Source organism: Protopterus annectens, chromosome 1.part1, assembly GCF_019279795.1.
Source record: "Protopterus annectens isolate FY-2018-M chromosome 1.part1, PAN1.0, whole genome shotgun sequence".
NCBI lineage: Eukaryota > Metazoa > Chordata > Ceratodontiformes > Protopteridae > Protopterus > Protopterus annectens.
The window spans coordinates 1,062,046,712-1,062,071,490 of NC_056726.1; the positions used below are offsets into that span (position 1 = coordinate 1,062,046,712).

Sequence of the window (24,779 nt, forward strand, 5' to 3'; positions counted from 1 at the left end):
TGTCCAATAGAGATCATTTGAGTTTATGTGTGGTGGTCCATCAAGATTTTACTCTGAACCTTTTCTGTTGAGGTTCCCGTTTATAATCTCGAAATACTGAAAGCTCGAATTTCAGTATCTCGAAACTATAAAGTCAAACAGTCCACAATCCCGAAACACACAAACACGAAAAATAAAATCCCGATCATTTACAAACCATACACCATACAACACGCACACCATTCAACCCACAACACACAAACTACACAATCCTACACTACACTCCCCCTACTTATATATACCAACTCCGAGATCACACTAACAGTAAAGAAATGCATTACTCACATGTAGACATTCCACACTCCCTTGCATAAACACACACACACACACACACACACACACACACACACACACACACACACACACACACACACACACACACACAGCCTCCCTACCCTAACCCACATGCACAACTGACAATAACACTTACATACACTCACTCACCTTCACTTCCGTAAAACTTCCTGGCTAAACACTTCCCATCCTGTTGCTGCACTGCATAAGCGTGGATTTGAGATATTCGAATTTGCACTTATGCACTTTTGGGATTTTGCATTTTCACCTTTAGGGTCTCGAGATACTGAAATTCGAGCTTTCAGTATTTCAGGATTGTAAAGTGGAACCTCTGTTGTATATGTACTTTTCCTTGCTGAATAATGCAACCCAATCCCTGTTGTTACTCCAGCTTTTTTTCTGAAATTTAATATTTTTAAAGAAAAACAAAACTCTTGCTTGACAGTGAATTAAAGTCCAAGAATAAAAATGTACATAAAATATTTTCAAGAGAGTATTACTTCTCTGAGTGTCGAAAAAGCACCAGTGAACCGATAAATGAATAAATAAAGTTTCAGGTTAGGCAGGAACTCCAGGTACTCCAGGGTAATCGTTGTAGTATAAAAAATCCACTTTAATCACAATAAATTACGATGTATAACAGATACAAAGACAGGTTTTAGCGCTTTCATCTCTGACTGAGACTTCATCAGAAACAACGAATGAAGCAAGTAAACCATTTAAATATAGAATACAATTAACTTTTCTATGATGTCACCAATTTAAATTCATTAATTACTATTTAAAGAAATATAAGCCTGGTTCCATTGTTTAACAAAATACTTCAACTAAATGTATTATGAATATCCAAGGAGAACATCTCGAATTAATACAGTTAAAAAAACTAAATGTTATAATAAATATTACTTTTAATAAACACTAAAATAAAATTCATAAATATAAAAACCATTAAAAACAAGTTCTTATTGAAATAAAAGCATGAAATACTATTTAAACACCACAATATGTGTAACTTCTATAATATAATTTATATGTATCAAATATGTATATTTCGTTGTTGTACATAAATTGTATAAATATATATTATTGATTGTTTTTATTATTGTAAAAATATTAAATATCATTTGCTCTTTCTACCAATATAGGTACTAAAGAAACGTGGTCATTTATACCAGGTGGAAACATAGATGCCAACTTATATTGCCAATAATGTTCTTTTTTCTTTAAAATATTTTTCCAGTCTCCACCTCTCGGGTCTATGTTTACCACTTCAAGAATACTAAAAACAAATTTATCAAAATTGGCACAGCCAATACTGTGTCTATACAAGGCATTTGTGCTTTTTAAATTCTTTATATCATTTAAATGTTCATATATTCTACGTTTTAATGCCCGTTCGGTTTTACCCACGTAGAAGTTTTTACAAGAATTGCACAAAGCCAAATAGACCACTCCCTTGGTGTTACAATTACCCTTCTTGAAATACACTTTGCTTTTTACACAATTATTTAACACCATACTCTGTTCTTGATTGATGTACATGCAATAATGACACATTCCACATTTTTTGGTACCTTGTATAACTAAAATGGTACTTTGTTTATTTTCCAACAATTGTTTTATATTTTGCCCTACTTTGTTTACAAACCTAGGTTTACTTCCCATCTTACTAAAAACTTCATCATTAGTTCTAAAAATATTCCAGTTTATTTGATAAATATTTCGAATTTTATCAGATCTAGAATTATATTGCAATACTCAAGCTGTGTTGAAATTATTAGCATTTTGTGTATTGTTATCTATATGTTGACTGGAATTTTGACCAGAAGTTTCACTATTGCCCAAAAGTGGTAGATATTTCGTCCCCCATTCTTTATATATTCCATCTAAAATAGAATGAATTAGGTCAATAGGGTAACCACGTTCAGAGAACATTTCACTCAAGGAACACAATTCTTCTAGTAGATCCTCCTTTTTGGAAGTCATTCGTGCTAACCTAATAGCTTGTCCTTTAATGATGCCAATTTTTTGTGTTAGAGGATGACTACTTTCAAAATGTAGATATGCATTGCAGAATGTCTTTTTTCTATAAATCTGTGACTTATATTTTCCTTCTTTTGTGTCTTTGGAAATGAAAGTGTCCAGAAAATTCATCCCTGAAATATCGTAATGAAAAGTAAAAGACAAAAAATTGGTACTTTTATTAATATAATCAATGAAGAATGGAATTTCTTATTCTGAACCACCCCATAAAATAAAGATATCATCAAGGTATCTGAGGTATAATTTTATTTTAGACATGTATTGACTTTCAAAAATATGTTCCATTTCCCAACCTAAAAGTACTAGATTCGAATAGACAGGGGAACACGCTGCACCCATTGGTACACCCTTGATTTGTTGATAAAATTCCCCCTCGAAAAACAAATAGTTATTGTCCAAGACTAGCCCCATAAGTTCACAAATCAAATTGGTTTTATCATTGTCTAAATTGGAAAATCTAGATAATACTTCATCTAAAAAAACTAGTCCTTCAACTATGGGAATACAAGTGAACAAATCTTTGACGTCCACTGTAAGAAAAATAAATGTCTCATCATATAGTTCAGGTTGAATTTGCCTCAAGAATTCCCAAGAATCTTTAAGAATGTGAGGAACCTGACGTATTATGTGTTGTAGATGGGAATCAATATATACTGTAAGGGGGTGTATCTTTGATCCCTTAGCCGCAACAATAGGTCTAAATGGAGGTTTTTCAACATTCTTATGTATTTTGGGTATCCCGAAAAAAACGGGAATCTTGGGATATTGTCTGTATAAGAATTCATACTCATCTCTGCTAATTCTACCATCTAATAAATATTCTTCTAAGTAACTATCGATTCTGGAACTAGATATATTAATCTGATTTTTGGAAACATTGGTGTAAGTGTTCTCATCCAGTAATAAATTTAACATTTCACATGAATAATCCATACTACGAAAAATTACTATCCCGCCCCCCCTTATCCGGGACCATGATGCGAATATTGCCATCACTTCTTAAATCATTAAGTAACATAAATTCTTCCTTAGTTAAATTCCATTCAGTTTGTTTACTTTGTTTGAATTCTTTGTAAATATCCTCCATAACTAATTTTTCAAAGACTTCTATTAAAGGATGAAGTAGTGGATTATAGACACTTCTCTTTTTTAATCCATTATAATTAATATCACTTAATGAAGGTGGGCAGTCCAATTGGTTTTGACAAATCGCAAAATTTAATTTTCTAGTATATAATTTTAAAGATATTATATTGTCTACTAAATTTCCATTGTTAGAGGGAAAGAATTTTATACCTTTAGAAAATAGAGTAAAATATTCTTTAGTTATAACTCTATCTGAGTAATTATAAATACTAAAACCTTGATACTGAAAATGATGCAAACTAGTGTTAAAAATCATTGGAAGGTTTGTTGCAAAGTGGGTATCTAATGGTAATTCCTGTACTGGGAGTATTGATTCTTCCTCTGGGGGTAATAAGTTTTGTTGTACTCCCCCTCCTTCGTGTAGTGTCGTGCCAGTCTCTCTGAGCGTCTGACAATGGGAAAATCCTCCTCATACTGGGGGTCTATGTTTACCCCATCCCCTTCCCATTCTTCGTTCTGCCTATCTATTCTATCCACATTTGTTGGACTATAACTTTCTATTTGTTCATTATTTACATGACAACGTAAGGCATAATCCTTCTTCCCATTAAACTGCTGATAAGGTGAAGGCTTAAAAATGTATGCCCTGTTATTGTGATAACTCTTTTGGTCCCTATCTAATTTTCTTTTTTTCTTCTGATAAATATTATAACATCTACTATCCACTTTGTCTAATATTTTAAAATATAATGCACTGTGATATGAAAATAACAAATCACTTTTAATTTTACTGTCAAGGCTTTTCACCTCACTTAAAACACGTTCTCTTTCTTGTTCATAGTAATGTAATGTTTTAGAAATAAGTCCCAGACCAATTTCGTTAAAAAATTCTATATAATCCGATATAATTTCATCAGTATAATTAATTCCAAAAGGAAACCTGTAGATTCTCAAACCTTGAGGTACAATTTTCAAATCAATACATTGTTTAAAATAAGCAATGTCCATTTCAACAGTTTTGTACTTAAACATTCTCTTTTCTAATAAGAAAATTAAGTCTTTCAAAGAAGACTCATGCATTAAATTGTCCACAGCGTTGTTGTTCGAAACGCCCTTATGACTGTTGTCCGAGGAAAAGGAATAATGTTTACCAAAAATTCTATCAAACTTATTTTTGGCTTCAGTTTGCGAACAAGACATATTACTAACAACCCATTCATCCACAATTCTATTATTACTGTTATGTCCTGAACACACTTGATTTACAGTTGAGAAAACAGTACCTTTTTTAGGGCGTACAACTGGATTGCAAGAGTCTTGATTCATGTTGTTTGAACTAGCCAAAATAGGAGAAGTTTGTATCACCGATGTGTTGACATTGCACATATTTGCCTCAGATAAGCCATTGGAAACAATTATATTAGTCTTACTGGAACCAGGAACATCGCTGTCATGACCCGCTGCTGTAACATTCACGGAAACCGGTGAATGTAAATTTGGCGGGTTTTTTGAATGAAGCACCATGTTAGAGCCACAACAGTTATACCCCGGCGGAACAAAGACCGTACGCTCACCAATAAAGGATCCTGCACCTGCATGACTATTTTCCTTCTGTGTCAAAAGTTCAATAAGTTTGGTCAATTCACCCTTAATTTGAGTGATTTCACCTCTCAGTTGTTGAATAGCTGCTCCGGAATCCTCGGCCAGTACGGTACTTGATAAATTCAAGTCCCCGGAGATATCCATAGCCAAAACCCGAACAGAAGAAAACTGTTGAAAAAACACCAGTGAACCGATAAATGAATAAATAAAGTTTCAGGTTAGGCAGGAACTCCAGGTACTCCAGGGTAATCGTTGTAGTATAAAAAATCCACTTTATTCACAATAAATTACGATGTATAACAGATACAAAGACAGGTTTTAGCGCTTTCATCTCTGACTGAGACTTCATCAGAAACAACGAATGAAGCAAGTAAACCATTTAAATATAGAATACAATTAACTTTTCTTTGATGTCACCAATTTAAATTCATTAATTACTATTTAAAGAAATATAAGCCTGGTTCCATTGTTTAACAAAATACTTCAACTAAATGTATTATGAATATCCAAGGAGAACATCTCGAATTAATACAGTTAAAAAAACTAAATGTTATAATAAATATTACTTTTAATAAACACTAAAATAAAATTCATAAATATAAAAACCATTAAAAACAAGTTCTTATTGAAATAAAAGCATGAAATACTATTTAAACACCACAATATGTGTAACTTCTATAATATAATTTATATGTATCAAATATGTATATTTCGTTGTTGTACATAAATTGTATAAATATATATTATTGATTGTTTTTATTATTGTAAAAATATTAAATATCATTTGCTCTTTCTACCAATATAGGTACTAAAAAAACGTGGTCATTTATACCAGGTGGAAACATAGATGCCAACTTATATTGCCAATAACTTTCTTTTTTCTTTAAAATATTTTTCCAGTCTCCACCTCTCGGGTCTATATTTACCACTTCAAGAATACTAAAAACAAATTTATCAAAATTGGCACAGCCAATACTGTGTCTATACAAGGCATTTGTGCTTTTTAAATTCTTTATATCATTTAAATGTTCATATATTCTACGTTTTAATGCCCGTTCGGTTTTACCCACATAGAAGTTTTTACAAGAATTGCACAAAGCCAAATAGACCACTCCCTTGGTGTTACAATTACCCTTTTTGAAATACACTTTGCTTTTTACACAATTATTTAACACCATACTCTGTTCTTGATTGATGTACATGCAATAATGACACATTCCACATTTTTTGGTACCTTGTATAACTAAAGTGGTACTTTGTTTATTTTCCAACAATTGTTTTATATTTTGCCCTACTTTGTTTACAAACCTAGGTTTACTTCCCATCTTACTAAAAACTTCATCATTAGTTCTAAAAATATTCCAGTTTATTTGATAAATATTTCGAATTTTATCAGATCTAGAATTATATTGCAATACACAAGCTGTGTTGAAATTATTAGCATTTTGTGTATTGTTATCTATATGTTGACTGGAATTTTGACCAGAAGTTTCACTATTACCCAAAAGTGGTAGATATTTCGTCCCCCATTCTTTATATATTCCATCTAAAATAGAATGAATTAGGTCAATAGGGTAACCACGTTCAGAGAACATTTCACTCAAGGAACAAAATTCTTCTAGTAGATTCTCCTTTTTGGAAGTCATTCGTGCTAACGTAATAGCTTGTCCTTTAATGATGCCAATTTTTTGTGTTAGAGGATGACTACTTTCAAAATGTAGATATGCATTGCAGAATGTCTTTTTTTCTATAAAACTGTGACTTATATTTTCCTTCTTTTGTGTCTTTGGAAATGAAAGTGTCCAAAAAATTCATCCCTGAAATATCGTAATGAAAAGTGAAAGACAAAAAATTGGTACTTTTATTAATATAATCAATGAAGAATGGAATTTCTTCTTCTGAACCACCCCATAAAATAAAGATATTGTCAAGGTATCTGAGGTATAATTTTATTTTAGACATGTATTGACTTTCAAAAATATGTTCCATTTCCCAACCTAAAAGTACTAGATTCGAATAGACAGGGGAACACGCTGCACTCATTGGTACACCCTTGATTTGTTGATAAAATTCCCCCTCAAAAAACAAATAGTTATTGTCCAAGACTAGCCCCATAAGTTCACAAATCAAATTGGTTTTATCATTGTCTAAATTGGAAAATCTAGATAATACTTCATCTAAAAAAACTAGTCCTTCAACTTTGGGAATACAAGTGAACAAATCTTTGACGTCCACTGTAAGAAAAATAAATGTCTCATCATATAGTTCAGGTTGAATTTGCCTCAAGAATTCCCAAGAATCTTTAAGAATGTGAGGAACCTGATGTATTATGTGTTGTAGATGGGAATCAATATATACTGTAAGGGGGTGTATCTTTGATCCCTTAGCCGCAACAATAGGTCTAAATGGAGGTTTTTCAACATTCTTATGTATTTTGAGTATTCCGAAATAAAAAAACGGGAATCTTGGGATATTGTCTGTATAAGAATTCATAATCATCTCTGCTAATTCTACCATCTAATAAATATTCTTCTAAGTAACTATCGATTCTGGAACTAGATATATTAATCTGATTTTTGGAAACATTGGTGTAAGTGTTCTCATCCGGTAATAAATTTAACATTTCACATGAATAATCCATACTATGAAAAATTACTATCCCGCCCCCCTTATCCAGGACCATGATGCGAATATTGCCATCACTTCTTAAATCATTAAGTAACACAAATTCTTCCTTAGTTAAATTCCATTCAGTTTGTTTACTTTGTTTGAATTCTTTGTAAATATCCTCCATAACTAATTTTTCAAAGACTTCTATTAAAGGATGAAGTGGTGGATTATAGACACTTCTCTTTTTTAATCCATTATAATTAATATCACTTAATGAAGGTGGGCAGTCCGATTGGTTTTGACAAATCGCAAAATTTAATTTTCTAGTATATAATTTTAAAGATATTATATTGTCTACTAAATTTCCATTGTTAGAGGGAATGAATTTTATACCTTTAGAAAATAGAGTAAAATATTCTTTAGTTATAACTCTATCTGAGTAATTATAAATACTAAAACCTTGATACTGAAAATGATGCAAACTAGTGTTAAAAATCATTGGAAGGTTTGTTGCAAAGTGGGTATCTAATGGTAATTCCTGTACTGGGAGTATTGATTCTTCCTCTGGGGGTAATAAGTTTTGTTGTACTCCCCCTCCTTCGTGTAGTGCTGTGCCAGTCTCTCTGAGTGTCTGACAATGGGAAAATCCTCCTCATACTGGGGGTCTATGTTTACCCCATCCCCTTCCCATTCTTCGTTCTGCCTATCTATTCTATCCACATTTGTTGGACTATAACTTTCTATTTGTTCATCATTTACATGACCATGTAAGGCATAATCCTTCTTCCCATTAAACTGCTGATAAGGTGAAGGCTTAAAAATGTATGCCCTGTTATTGTGATAACTCTTTTGGTCCCTATCTAATTTTCTTTTTTTCTTCTGATAAATATTATAACATCTACTATCCACTTCTTTGAGTGTACTTGTTATGTATGGTGCTCTTAAACTAGATATTTTAGTCCTGATATGTCTAATGTCTATAAAACTGTCATGTGGTTGTGGTTGAATCAGTAATCATTATGGTGGTCATGAATGCTTATATATGTAAAGAAAGTAGTTAATTACTTGTTAAATGTTACTACTTAATTCCTGGTGTGCCATATATAGTGAAACAGGTTTATTAATATTTCAATACATGTTGAGCTTTGACATTTATTTTTATTATTGCTATATTCAAATTTTTAACAGCCTTTTTGAATTCATGGACATAATTCTTCTTTTATTATTTAGATTTCCTGTCCACGAATGCCGAAGGTAAGTAATCCTATATCTGGATGTATGATCATTGTTAAACTTTTAACTTCACATTCATGTGTTTACAAACCCTATTATTCAGTCATCAAAGTTACAAGTGGCACTGACACCCTAGTAGCACTGTTAGAGTACTTAAACATAGGCTGTATCAACTGTTAGATTATTTATTTATAGTTTGTATCCACTGTTAGACTACATAATCCCAGGCTGAATCCACCTTTACTTAATTACAGACTGCATCCACTGCTAGATTACATAATCACAAACTGTATCAACTATTAGATTATTTAACAGAGGCTGTATTCACTGTTATATTACATAATAACAGACTGCATCCACTGGTAGATTACATCATCACAAACTGTATCCACTATTAGATTATTTAACAGAGGCTGTATCGACTGTTAAATTACATAATAACAAACTGCATCCACTGGTAGATTACATAATCACAAACTGTATCCACTATTAGACTATTTAACAGAGGCTGTATTCACTGTTAGATTACATAATAACAGACTGCATCCACTGGTAGATTACATAATCACAAACTGTATCCACTATTAGATTATTTAACAGAGGCTGTATCGACTGTTAGATTACATAATCACAAACTACATCCACTGGTAGATTACATAATCACAAACTATATCCACTATTAGATTATTTAACAGAAGCTGTATCGACTGGTAGATTACATAATCACAAACTATATCCACTATTAGATTATTTAACAGAGGCTGTATCGACTGTTAGATTACATAATAACAGACTGCATCCACTGGTAGATTACATAATCACAAACTGTATCCACTATTAGATTATTTAACAGAGGCTGTATCGACTGGTAGATTACATAATCGCAAACTATATCCACTATTAGATTATTTAACAGAGGCTGTATCGACTGTTAGATTACATAATAACAGACTGCATCCACTGGTAGATTACATAATCACAAACTGTATCCACTATTAGATTATTTAACAGAGGCTGTATCGACTGGTAGATTACATAATCACAAACTATATCCACTATTAGATTATTTAACAGAGGCTGTATTGACTGTTAGATTGCATAATAATAGACTGCATCCACTATTAGATTAATTAAAATAAACTATTAGATTGCATGATCACATACTGTATCCACTGTTAAATTACTTAATCAGAAACTGTATCCACTGTTAGATTATTTATAAAAGGCTGTATCGACTGTTAAATTACATGATAACAAACTGCATCCACTGGTAGATTACATAATCACAAACTGTATCCACTATTAGATTATTTAACAGAGGCTGTATTGACTGTTAGATTACATAATAACAGACTGCATCCACTGGTAGATTACATAATCACAAACTGTATCCACTATTAGATTATTTAACAGAGGCTGTATCAACTGGTAGATTACACAATCACAAACTATATCCACTATTAGATTATTTAACAGAGGCGGTATTGACTGTTAGATTACATAATAATAGACTGCATCCACTATTAGATTAACTAAAATAAACTATTAGATTACATGATCACATACTGTATCCACTGTTAAATTACTTAATCACAGACTGCATTCACTGTTAGATTAGTTAATCCAAATTGTATCCATTTATATTTATTTGTTAGCTTGAAAACCCATGTCTCTAGATGCTTCTCTTTGTTTGGATTCCCAAAATCATGCTTGGATCCCATAATTTGACCATCATTTCTATGTTTTTGCTCCTGCCCGTCTGTGGCTGCCTCTCCTAATGAATTGTCCTCTATTATTTATTTCTTTAACTTTTGTTTACCTGAAAAGTCTGACTTGGAATAAAGCCAATTTTCAGCGGAGTCCCAGGGGAAAACACTCTAAACACATGCTTTTGTAACATGGGAGGAAACCCACACAAATGCAAGGAGGACATGCAGAGTCTGCACAGAAGGCATCCAGCCAAGACTTGAATCGGAAAACCTCTTGCTGTGAGGTGACAATGACACCGCTGCACCACTGCACCATCCACTGTGCTGTCATTTCACAAAAACCCCTATTCAGCCCAAGTCCACCTGTCTATAATTGATCAAAATTGCTAATGTGTTCTATATGTTTGCTCTTTGTTTTTTACCTTGGTACCAGTGTAATTAAAAATATTGCCAAAATTTACTATAAATAACTCATACTGTGTACCTTTGTCTGAACATATGGTGGTGGTTGGGTTATTCAGAAAAGAATTAGCATTTATGTAAAGTGCTTGTTGATGCAAGCTGGTATTTTTAAGTTTTAACTATTTTCACACAACGTGGATAGATATGTATCTGTAATACATGTTTTGTACTTAAGCGTTCATTTGAGGTACATATCTAGTCACATCTTGTAAAAATAGGTAGCAACACAGGCTCACATGAGCTTTGCATAAGTACTTTCTCATTTTTGAATACCCCCACAATCACTTCACATTACGTTTCACAACAGTAATGGAATAGTTAGTGCGAATGGCATGCCATGCAACAAAAAGTCATCAGTAGAGGGGTGGCATTCCTAGTTTGACACTAGTAATCACTTCTTGTTATGTTTTCCCATCAAGCTAATCCAAGATAAAATACTTGACATGCTCTACAGCACATGACTATTGTATTGCATTATGGACTCAATATACTCACATATTTAAAAAACACTACATTTATAGTAAGCTAAGTATGCAGCTAAATCCATTGCCTACCCCATCTCCATCCTTATAAACAGAACTATCTGTGAAAGTAAAATCCCATCCATATGGAAAGTTTCCCATATCATCCCCCTACACAAAGGTGGCACATCTACTGAACTCAGGAACAAAAAATCAGAGCCAGCAAACGGTGACTGTATAAAAAGTTGTATTAGACAAAATCACAGCATATTGTGAAAAAACAAACAAACCGGTTTCGGCTGGCAAAGTACAGCCTTCTTCAGTGTACAAGAAAATTTGTGAAATACAATAGCTGCATATATATATATACAGATAGCAAAAATCCTATTGGCTGAAAATTATAGATGTTCATTAAGTCCAGGTGGGAACAACCCACCCAGTCTAATTATCCATTTCTTTTCTTTTGCATTTAGTATGGAATGCCATTGAGATTTATTCGCCCTATTCCCTAAAATCATGTCAATGATAATAAAGTTAAACTTGCTGGTAGAATGTGCTAATGTGTGTTTATAGAGAGCATTGTGTATCTTTTTTTGTTTAATATTACTTAGGTGCTCAGAGATGCGAATTCTAAGAGGTCTGGACATTTGTCCAACATAGAAAGCACCACAATTGCAAGAAGCTAAATAAATAATCCAGTCACTAGAACAGTTGGAAAAAAATCTCAAGTCAAAAACTTGTGAACAATTCCGACTGGAGAATTGTTTAGACTTATAAATGTGTTTGCAATTGTTACAATGTCCACATGGAAAACAGCCCTGTAGTGGTTCTCCTGTCAATGTCGTTTGTATCAAATCATGTGGTTTGTTATCCCTGTGTTTGTAATGATTAAAGAAAGAGTTAAGGTTCTTCCCTTTCCTATAGGAAAAAAGACAATTGTCAGGTATAATGCTGTTGATCTCCATGTCACATTGTAAGATATTCCAATGTCTCCTTACACTTTGAATAAGGCGATTAGAGTTGCGAGCAAATGTAGTTGTAAATCTAAGAGGTTGACCAGATGAGTTGGTATGTGTCTTGTATGTTAATAAATCACTTCTATTCAAAGAGCTGACCCTGTTACTGGCCATGGTAATATTGCCACTTTTATAACCACGAGATCTGAATCTGTTGGTTATATCTGATTTATGTTTCAAATAAGTACTTTCCTCTGAACAAATACGTTTAGCACGTATGAATTGTGACTTGGGAATGTTACGTGCTATGTGGGGTGGATGGTAACTGGAGGCATGCAGAATTGTGTTGTATTCCGGAAACTTCCTGTATATCTCAGTGGATAATGTATGATCAGGTGCCCTCTGGATTAAGACATCCAAAAATGTGATAGTTTCCTTGTCATAGTTAATGGTGAAATGCAAGCCCCAAACATTGTTGTTTAAATATGTTACAAAATCCAATAGCGAACTTTCATCCCCCCTCCATACCAACCAAACATCATCAAGATACCGTCTCCATATATCAATTTCTGTCAAGAATGTGTTCCTCTATTCATCATAGATTATATGTTTCTCAACAAACGCCATAAAGAGATCAGCATATATGGGGGCAAAGGATGCCCCCATAGCTGTCCCTTTGGTTTGCCAAAAGCATTGTTCTTTATAGTAAAAAACATTGCTGGTAAGGACATATTGTGCTAGATCCACCAGAAAATTATTGAAGTCAGAACAATATAAGTTAGAGACTTCAAGCCAATAAGCTAAGGCATGTAGCCCATCCTGGTGTGGAATATTAGTATATAAAGCACTTACGTCCAAGGAACATAAAAGCCAATCTGGCTCAAGCTGCGTGTCAGAGACAATCTGTAAAAAGTTTGTTGTATCTTGTAGGCGTGATCGAATATTAGATAGCAAGAGCTTGAGATGCTTGGTCAAAAATAAAGAAAGGGGTTCTGTAATATATCCCCTACCCGATACAATAGGTCTGCCAGGTGGATGAGAAAGATCTTTGTGAATTTTTGGCAAGAAATATATGTATTGGTTGATGGGATCATGAACTAAAAGTTGATTCATGATATCATCAGTAATGATAGCCTCATCCCTTGCCTGTCGTAAGTATGTCTCAATTTGTTTGCTGAACATGTTGGTTGGGTCAATAACCATATGTTAATAATATCTTTGGTCATTGAGTTGTCGCATGGCCTCCTTAATCATAATTGGCCCAATCTAATACAACCACAGCACCACCTTTGTCAGCTGTGATAATGACAATTTCCCTGTTGTTTTGAAGTTCAAAAATGGCTTGTTTTTCATCAGAAGATAGGTTATTATGTTGTAATGAAATATCAGACCCCAAAAAATGCAAGTCCTTAAGTACACTATTCTGAAACTGCAATACCATCTGATGCATAGACAGAGAAAAGTTAGATCTATGATATATAAATCTATCATGATCACCAAAAAACAACTTCAAATTTAACAAACGACAAAAATTCACAACATCCTGTGCAAAAGATTCCTCTGACACAGTAAAGCCTGGAATAAAAGTAAGGCCTTTATTCAACATTCTCAACTGAATGGGAGAAAGTTCAAAACCTGATAAGTTTAGAACATTATAACATGGAGTTGTCATTTCGCCAGAGCAATGTTCAGAAGGCCCTGAATGTTTTCTATTTCTATGATGTTTCCGTCCTCCCCGCCTGGTTTTAGGCCTAAAGGGGTTGACCTTGGTGTTCTTTTTGGGGTGGGTGACTCTGAGACTGTTGTGGCTTCATTTTCTGTGCATGATGAAGTATCCTCAAAAGAGGATGTAGTCTCAATCTCCTGCCTTTTTAATATTGATCTAGGCCGTTTCCTTTTATTTGTAGATTTAAAAGGAATGGGCGAAAACCTAACATGTTTGGAGCTGGAAATAAATGGATTACCCCTCCTATAATCTTCCTGGTCCCTAGTAAACTTTTTAGTTTTTCTGGATTTTAGTTCAGTGTCAAACTTACGTAAATCAGAAGCCACCTTGTTTAATAAAATCTTAAAAAATGGTTCTTTCTCATAAGTCTCCAATTTGTTGACTAGAATATTGATTTCCTCTAATTCTTTATCAATAGCCCTGTTGTGGAACTTGAATAATTCAACAACAAAATCCATAGTTGCTTCTTGTTGTATTTTGTTCCATTGTGAATTAAGTTCCTCATCCGCATTGGTGACATGGGGGATGGTGCGAACACGCAGTCCCCTGGGGGTGATTCCTGCAGTCTGGTAAGCATTAAATAGCTTACTGTGCCAAATATTAGATCTGAGTGATCTAAGATGCTTGTTTGAATTTTCAAAAAGTAATCCACAATTGGATTCTGAGTCAACCAAATCGGACCCCCCAGTGTTCCCTGTGGATGACCCAACCCAAAGACCTCAAGGTCCTCTCTGTCAGCAACCAGCCCCCGAATGAAACTGGAAAAATCCATAGTTCAAAAGGATAATATATAAATTATCCAAAAAAAGCAAAGGAGCTGATGAAGCTGATATACCGACAATAATGGCATGGAAACAACCACGTCGGTGTACTCAAAAATATAAATGGACCATAACAGGAAACAATGTCAAAAGAACCACCTGCGTCCAATTTATCCAATAAATGAAATATGGAACACTGAGAGAAAAAATCCTGGTTGATTTGTGCAAACAATTAAATATAATTCCAATTAACATAGACTAGTCAACAAACCAGATATTGAGACACTTGGTTTGTAAGTAACACTGAACCAACCCAAAAAATGTATTGGATGGTAGCCAAATCTTATAAAATAATATCATATAGGCTACAGTAATAAACCGTGAGAATAAAAGGACCAAAAGATATATATAAATCTAAAGGATATATATACGTATGTAAGGAACTGTACGGTATATGCAATATATACTACAGCATTGGTAGGGTGTTATGATATTCTCTTGTCATGACTCAAAAATTGAGAGCCAGAAGTAAAGACTCAATGTACCAAACACAAAAATAACTCTCCTATCACTATATGACCTGTATCCATAAAATAAAGAAAGGGAGTATGTAGTCAATGGGGAACTGATCATACCCACTGGAAAGAAAGAAAATATAACAGGCTATAATGTGTATATGCACCAAATAGGATCCAAATAAAATTAGGTAAACATATAATGAACCCTTGCTGAAACGAGAATGACAATAAACCTATATATATAGGTACAATAGCTATTAATACTAAATATCTACATATGACTACAATAGATGTTAATACAGTTGTCGTTGCAAAAACATTTAAATAGCCTAATGGTTCAATTGTTTAAATAACCATGTTGTTCCAGTAGTCAATAAAACCATATTTGATAAACAAAAATATAGGCACTCCATATTGTTTAGACAAAAATAACTATGCAGTGGCAAACAAGTGGTAGTTATATGTAAAAAACATAAATACAAAAGTCATTCCCTATGGCAAGTAGAACATAAAGATGTTATAAATGTTATAAGACATATACACATAGATCATACAATCACCATGTCATATGTGCACTACATAACCCTAATCATAGTATACTAGTAATAGAAAAAACATGCCATGTAGTTGTTCAATATATAATCCAACTTGGTGACAATCTTATAAGAACCCTGAATGCATACAATAATTTGTAAAAAATATTACTTGCATTATAGGCCCATATGGCATCAAACATGAAAAGCCAAAGTGATATGTTTTCGCCCTAACCAGTCTGAAAAGTCCAAAATATGGTAATCCACAATCGCAAAAAGTTGAACGAAACAAGCTTATGTAGAAATCAAGCACACCAAATGAATTCCGTAGTATAAATGAGTCCCAAAGTCATAAGCATAAAGTCCGTCCATGACAAAGAAAAAGATGTATGCCATACGGCACAATACACAAATAACTGTTGCCAGGCTTGAGACTTCAAATAATAAAGTCCACGTACCAATCCGATAACCTGCTCAAGACATTCACGATCTTGCCCAAATGAAATGCCATAAACAGACCATGCGTAAACCCACAATGAGCAATAATGTGATGCATTATCCAAGCAAACCAGTAATTTATGTTCTCCAAAAAAATATAATCAGGCATAACCCCACTGATAAGTAAATCTGGTCATCAAATTTGAAACATTCGTATCCAAGACGGCAATTCCGAAATACGTAGTATTCAAAAAATGCGTACTTTGAAACACAGTAGTTATAAGTTTCCCCAAACCTGAAATATATATGCAAAAAAGGGTTTGTGGACCCGACCACAAACTTTTAGGATACAGAGTCAAACCTGTTGATGTATAAAGAGCATAGTCCCAATGCTGAATAAAGCGCAAACAGGTTTCCTTGAGAAATGTCAGGCCCGTATCTGGTCGTAGATGGTAACCGGTCCAAAAGTCTGCTTCCAAATAGACAAAATCCCCCGCAACATTAAAACGGCAACCAAAATGAAATGAAGCCAACAGGTGGATGGCAGCTATCAATTTTATGCTAATAAAGCAGAAATCCAGACAAAAAGCTGAATGAAAAGGACGTTGCACAAAAAATGCTGACAGCAGTCCCAAAGTCACTGGCCCCAGCAGGATGTGAATGGAGGTGCAACATGAAAAAAGAAACCTCCTGCACGGCAGCAACTGCAAGGCTCAAGAAACACCAACACTCAGGAACAAAAAATCAGAGCCAGCAAACGGTGACTGTATAAAAAGTTGTATTAGACAAAATCACAGCATATTGTGAAAAAACAAACAAACCGGTTTCGGCTGGCAAAGCACAGCCTTCTTCAGTGTACAAGAAAATTTGTGAAATACAATAGCTGCATATATATACAGATACCAAAAATCCTATTGGCTGAAAATTATAGATGTTCATTAAGTCCAGGTGGGAACAACCCACCCAGTCTAATTATCCATTTCTTTTCTTTTGCATTTAGTATGGAATGCCATTGAGATTTATTCGCCCTATTCCCTAAAATCATGTCAATGATAATAAAGTTAAACTTGCTGGTAGAATGTGCTAATGTGTGTTTATAGAGAGCATTGTGTATCTATTTAAGATTAAGATACACAATGCTCTCTATAAACACACATTACTTAATGCAAAAGAAAAGTAATGGATAATTAGACTGGGTGGGTTGTTCCCACCTGGACTTAATGAACATCTATAATTTTCAGCCAATAGGATTTTTGGTATCTGTATATATATGCAGCTATTGTATTTCACAAATTTTCTTGTACACTGAAGAAGGCTGTGCTTTGCCAGCCGAAACCGGTTTGTTTGTTTTTTCACAATATGCTGTGATTTTGTCTAATACAACTTTTTATACAGTCACCGTTTGCTGGCTCTGATTTTTTGTTCCTGAGTGTTGGTGTTTCTTGAGCCTTGCAGTTGCTGCCGTGCAGGAGGTTTCTTTTTTCATGTTGCACCTCCATTCACATCCTGCTGGGGCCGGTGACTTTGGGACTGCTGTCAGCATTTTTTGTGCAGCGTCCTTTTCATTCAGCTTTTTGTCTGGATTTCTGCTTTATTAGCATAAAATTGATAGCTGCCATCCACCTGTTGGCTTCATTTCATTTTGGTTGCCGTTTTAATGTTGCGGGGGATTTTGTCTATTTGGAAGCAGACTTTTGGACCGGTTACCATCTACGACCAGATACGGGCCTGACATTTCTCAAGGAAACCTGTTTGCGCTTTATTCAGCATTGGGACTATGCTCTTTATACATCAACAGGTTTGACTCTGTATCCTAAAAGTTTGTGGTCGGGTCCACAAACCCTTTTTTGCATATATATTTCAGGTTTGGGGAAACTTATAACTACTGTGTTTCAAAGTACGCATTTTTTGAATACTACGTATTTCGGAATTGCCATCTTGGATACGAATGTTTCAAATTTGATGACCAGATTTACTTATCAGTGGGGTTATGCCTGATTATATTTTTTTGGAGAACATAAATTACTGGTTTGCTTGGATAATGCATCACATTATTGCTCACTAAGTACATTTCCGATTGTGGGTTTACGCATGGTCTGTTTATGGCATTTCATTTGGGCAAGATCGTGAATGTCTTGAGCAGGTTATTGGATTGGTACGTGGACTTTATTATTTGAAGTCTCAAGCCTGGCAACAGTTATTTGTGTATTGTGCCGTATGGCATACATCTTTTTCTTTGTCATGGACGAACTTTATGCTTATGACTTTGGGACTCATTTATACTACGGAATTCATTTGGTGTGCTTGATTTCTACATAAGCTTGTTTCGTTCAACTTTTTGCGATTGTGGATTACCATATTTTGGACTTTTCAGACTGGTTAGGGCGAAAACATATCACTTTGGCTTTTCATGTTTGATGCCATATGGGCCTATAATGCAAGTAATATTTTTTACAAATTATTGTATGCATTCAGGGTTCTTATAAGATTGTCACCAAGTTGGATTATATATTGAACAACTACATGGCATGTTTTTTCTATTACTAGTATACTATGATTAGGGTTATGTAGTGCACATATGACATGGTGATTGTATGATCTATGTGTATATGTCTTATAACATTTATAACATCTTTATGTTCTACTTGCCATAGGGAATGACTTTTGTATTTATGTTTTTTACATATAACTACCACTTGTTTGCCACTGCATAGTTATTTTTGTCTAAACAATATGGAGTGCCTATATTTTTGTTTATCAGATATGGTTTTATTGACTACTGGAACAACATGGTTATTTAAACAATTGAACCATTAGGCTATTTAAATGTTTTTGCAACGACAACTGTATTAACATCTATTGTAGTCATATGTAGATATTTAGTATTAATAGCTATTGTACCTATATATATAGGTTTATTGTCATTCTCGTTTCAGCAAGGGTTCATTATATGTTTACCTAATTTTATTTGGATCCTATTTGGTGCATATACACATTATAGCCTGTTATATTTTTTTTCTTTCCAGTGGGTATGATCAGTTCCCCATTGACTACATACTCCCTTTCTTTATTTTATGGATACAGGTCATATAGTGATAGGAGACTTATTTTTGTGTTTGGTACATTGAGTCTTTACTTCTGGCTCTCAATTTTTTAGTCATGACAAGAGAATATCATAACACCCTACCAATGCTGTAGTATATATTGCATATACCGTACAGTTCCTTACATACATATATATATCCTTTAGATTTATATATATCTTTTGGTCCTTTTATTCTCACGGTTTATTACTGAAGCCTATATGATATTATTTTATAAGATTTGGCTACCATCCAATAAATATTTTGGGTTGGTTCAGTGTTACTTACAAGCCAAGTGTCTCAATATCTGGTTTGTTGACTAGTCTATGTTAATTGGAATTATATTTAATTGTTTGCACAAATCAACCAGGATTTTTTCTCTCAGTGTTCCATATTTCATTTATTGGATAAATTGGACGCAGGTGGTTCTTTTGACATTGTTTCCTGTTATGGTCCATTTATATTTTTGAGTACACCGATGTGGTTGTTTCCGTTCCATTATTGTCGGTATATCAGCTTCATCAGCTCCTTTGGTTTTTTTTGATAATTTATATATTATCCTTTTGAACTATGGATTTTTCCAGTTTCATTCGGGGGCTGGTTGCTGACAGAGAGGACCTTGAGGTCTTTGGACTAGGGTCATCCACAGGGAACTCTGGGGGGTCCGATTTGGTTGACTCAGAATCCAATTGTGGATTACTTTTTGAAAATTTAAACAAGCATCTTAGATCACTCAGATCTAATATTTGGCACAGTAAGCTATTTAATGCTTACCAGATTGCAGGAATCACCCCCAGGGGACTGCGTGTTCGCACCATCCCCCATGTCACCAATGCGGATGAGGAACTTAATTCACAATGGAACAAAATACAACAAGAAGCAACTATGGCTTTTGTTGTTGAATTATTCAAGTTCCACAACAGGGCTATTGATAAAGAATTAGAGGAAATCAATATTCTAGTCAACAAATTGGAGACTTATGAGAAAGAACCATTTTTTAAGATTTTATTAAACAAGGTGGCTTCTGATTTACGTAAGTTTGACACTGAACTAAAATCCAGAAAAACTAAAAAGTTTACTAGGGACCAAGAAGATTATAGGAGGGGTAATCCATTTATTTCCAGCTCCAAACATGTTAGGTTTTCGCCCATTCCTTTTAAATCTACAAATAAAAGGAAACGGCCTAGATCAATATTAAAAAGGCAGGAGATTGAGACTACATCCTCTTTTGAGGATACTTCATTATGCACAGAAAATGAAGCCACAACAGTCTCAGAGTCACCCACCCCAAAAAGAACACCAAGGTCAACCCCTTTAGGCCTAAAACCAGGCGGGGAGGACGGAAACATCGTAGAAATAGAGAACATTCAGGGCCTTCTGAACATTGCTCTGGCGAAATGACAACTCCATGTTATAATGTTCTAAACTTATCAGGTTTTGAACTTTCTCCCATTCAGTTGAGAATGTTGAATAAAGGCCTTACTTTTATTCCAGGCTTTACTGTGTCAGAGGAATCTTTTGCACAGGATGTTGTGAATTTTTGTCGTTTGTAAAATTTGAAGTTGTTTTTTGATGATAATGATGTTACTTATGATCATGATAGATTTATATATCATAGATCTAACTTTTCTCCGCCTATGCATCAGATGGTATTGCAGTTTCAGAATAGTGTACTTAAGGACTTGCATTTTTTGGGGTCTGATATTTCATTACAACATAATAACCTATCTTCTGATGAAAAACAAGCCATTTTTGAACTTCAAAACAACAGGGAAATTGTCATTATCACAGCTGACAAAGGTGGTGCTGTGGTTGTATTAGATTGGGCCAATTATGATAAGGAGGCCATGCGACAACTCAATGACCAAAGATATTATTCACATATGGTTATTGACCCAACCAACATGTTCAGCAAACAAATTGAGACATACATACGACAGGCAAGGGATGAGGCTATCATTACTGATGATATCATGAATCAACTTTTAGTTCATGATCCCATCAACCAATACATATATTTCTTGCCAAAAATTCACAAAGATCTTTCTCATCCACCTGGCAGACCTATTGTATCGGGTAGGGGATATATTACAGAACCCCTTTCTTTATTTTTGACCAAGCATCTCAAGCCCTTGCTATCTAATATTCGATCACGCCTACAAGATACAACAAACTTTTTACAGATTGTCTCTGACACGCAGCTTGAGCCAGATTGGCTTTTATGTTCCTTGGACGTAAGTGCTTTATATACTAATATTCCACACCAGGATGGGCTACATGCCTTAGCTTATTGGCTTGAAGTCTCTAACTTATATAGTTCTGACTTCAATAATTTTCTGGTGGATCTAGCACAATATGTCCTTACCAGCAATGTTTTTTACTATAAAGAACAATGCTTTTGGCAAACCAAAGGGACAGCTATGGGGGCATCCTTTGCCCCCATATATGCTGATCTCTTTATGGCGTTTCTTGAGAAACATATAATCTATGATGAACAGAGGAACACATTCTTGACAGAAATTGATATATGGAGACGGTATCTTGATGATGTTTGGTTGGTATGGAGGGGGGATGAAAGTTCGCTATTGGATTTTGTAACATATTTAAACAACAATGTTTGGGGCTTGCATTTCACCATTAACTATGACAAGGAAACTATCACATTTTTGGATGTCTTAATCCAGAGGGCACCTGATCATACATTATCCACTGAGATATACAGGAAGTTTCCGGAATACAACACAATTCTGCATGCCTCCAGTTACCATCCACCCCACATAGCACGTAACATTCCCAAGTCACAATTCATACGTGCTAAACGTATTTGTTCAGAGGAAAGTACTTATTTGAAACATAAATCAGATATAACCAACAGATTCAGATCTCGTGGTTATAAAAGTGGCAATATTACCATGGCCAGTAACAGGGTCAGCTCTTTGAATAGAAGTGATTTATTAACATACAAGACACATACCAACTCATCTGGTCAACCTCTTAGATTTACAACTACATTTGCTCGCAACTCTAATCGCCTTATTCAAAGTGTAAGGAGACATTGGAATATCTTACAATGTGACATGGAGATCAACAGCATTATACCTGACAATTGTCTTTTTTCCTATAGGAAAGGGAAGAACCTTAACTCTTTCTTTAATCATTGCAAACACAGGGATAACAAACCACATGATTTGATACAAACGACATTGACAGGAGAACCACTACAGGGCTGTTTTCCATGTGGACATTGTAACAATTGCAAACACATTTATAAGTCTAAACAATTCTCCAGTCGGAATTGTTCACAAGTTTTTGATTTGAGATTTTTTTCCAACTGTTCTAGTGACTGGATTATTTATTTAGCTTCTTGCAATTGTGGTGCTTTCTATGTTGGACAAACGTCCAGACCTCTTAGAATTCGCATCTCTGAGCACCTAAGTAATATTAAACAAAAAAAGATACACAATGCTCTCTATAAACACACATTAGCACATTCTACTAGCAAGTTTAACTTTATTATCATTGACATGATTTTAGGGAATAGGGTGAATAAATCTCAATGGCATTCCATACTAAATGCAAAAGAAAAGAAATGGATAATTAGACTGGGTGGGTTGTTCCCACCTGGACTTAATGAACATCTAGAATTTTCAGCCAATAGGATTTTTGGTATCTGTATATATATGCAGCTATTGTATTTCACAAATTTTCTTGTACACTGAAGAAGGCTGTGCTTTGCCAGCCAAAACCGGTTTGTTTGTTTTTTCACAATATGCTGTGATTTTGTCTAATACAACTTTTTATACAGTCACCGTTTGCTGGCTCTGATTTTTTGTTCCTGAGTGTTGGTGTTTCTTGAGCCTTGCAGTTGCTGCCGTGCAGGAGGTTTCTTTTTTCATATTTCACATCTACTGAACTATCAAATTTTAGGCCAATAGCCTTACTCTCACCAATTGCTAAAATAATGGAAAAAATGTATACACAAACAACTACTAAACCACCTTATCCATAATAATCTACTTGGCAACTGCCAACATGGTTTTAGACCATTCCACAACACAACAACCGCCCTACTATCCTTTGCTAACTCTATTAATGAAAATCGTAACAACAATACTTTCTCTTCTGCTCTATTTATAGACCTTTCAAAGGCCTTCGACATGGTGAACCACTACTTACTCATTGAAACCCTGAAAGCCCATTCACTTGACTCACAATCAATTCTTCGGTTTAAATCCTATCTTGAAAACAGACAGCAGGCAGTCCTTTGGAATAATACTCTCTCTTCTTCCCTCCCTGTGAACATAGGAGTACCTCAAGGCTCTATTTTAGTTCCTCTTCTCTTCTCACTATTTATTAACAACCTGCATACCAATATTCCACAAGCCACTTGCATCCAATATGCAGACGACTCAACATTAATTTGCACTGCCAAACCCATAAACTCTCTCCAACTCCAGACCCAAACAGTACTAAACAGTGTTGAAAAGTGGTTCATGCAACACCGCCTCCTTCTGAACCCCAAAAAAACAAAACTACTACTCTTTGCTCCTACCCCTAAGTCAACTCCCCCAAACTTCATAGTAACCTGCAACAATGGCACTAATATAGTCCCTGATACCACAACCCGCTTACTGGGAGTTACAATTGACAACACCCTCAGCTTTGATGACCATATTAACTCAACAATAAAAACTGTCAACAAAAAATTAGGATCACTCTATAGAATCAAATCCTTCCTCACCCCCCCCCCAGCAAGACTTACTCTTGCTCAGACCCACCTTTCCTCTACCCTCTTTTATGCTTCTCCAATTTATACTAATCTATCTAGAAATAACATTAATAAACTGTCCACCTGTTATAAAAACATAGATAGGTTCATAGGTTCATAGGTTCATAGGTTCATACTAGGCTATCTGCCCGAGGGCATTTACAAGCCTAGCCCATAGTTTTGTGGCTTACGCCACCCCTTTAGTATGGGGAACTATACCCATAATTTTCTGTGCCTCTGTTGAGCAGTGACACTGAGGTAATCCCTGGGGTATATCTGCGATCTCCCATCCATTGGTCAAGATTTCGCTTGAACAAGGCCAGCGAGGTGCTCTGCCTCACATATACCGGGATTTTATTCCACAGCATAGGGAAATAAATAGGGAGATAGATTTGCTACCTGTTCCCCCTATAGAACTCACCATTGCCAAAACCTCAAACAACTGGGATGGCTTGAA

General features: G+C 34.7%; 1 protein-coding gene across 3 annotated transcripts in view; it reads left to right on the forward strand.

Annotated features, from left to right (window-relative positions):
• The window catches only part of LOC122808938, a 636,015-nt gene that overhangs the window by 137,478 nt on the left and 473,758 nt on the right, over positions 1-24,779 (forward strand). For all 3 annotated transcript variants that reach the window (XM_044080096.1, XM_044080086.1, XM_044080104.1), the window contains exon 2: positions 8,905-8,928. Coding sequence is in view for 1 of the 3 variants with exons in the window: in XM_044080086.1 (XP_043936021.1) it covers positions 8,905-8,928 (24 nt within the window). In the remaining 2 variants the exon portion in view is untranslated. The remainder of the gene's footprint in view (positions 1-8,904; positions 8,929-24,779) is intronic.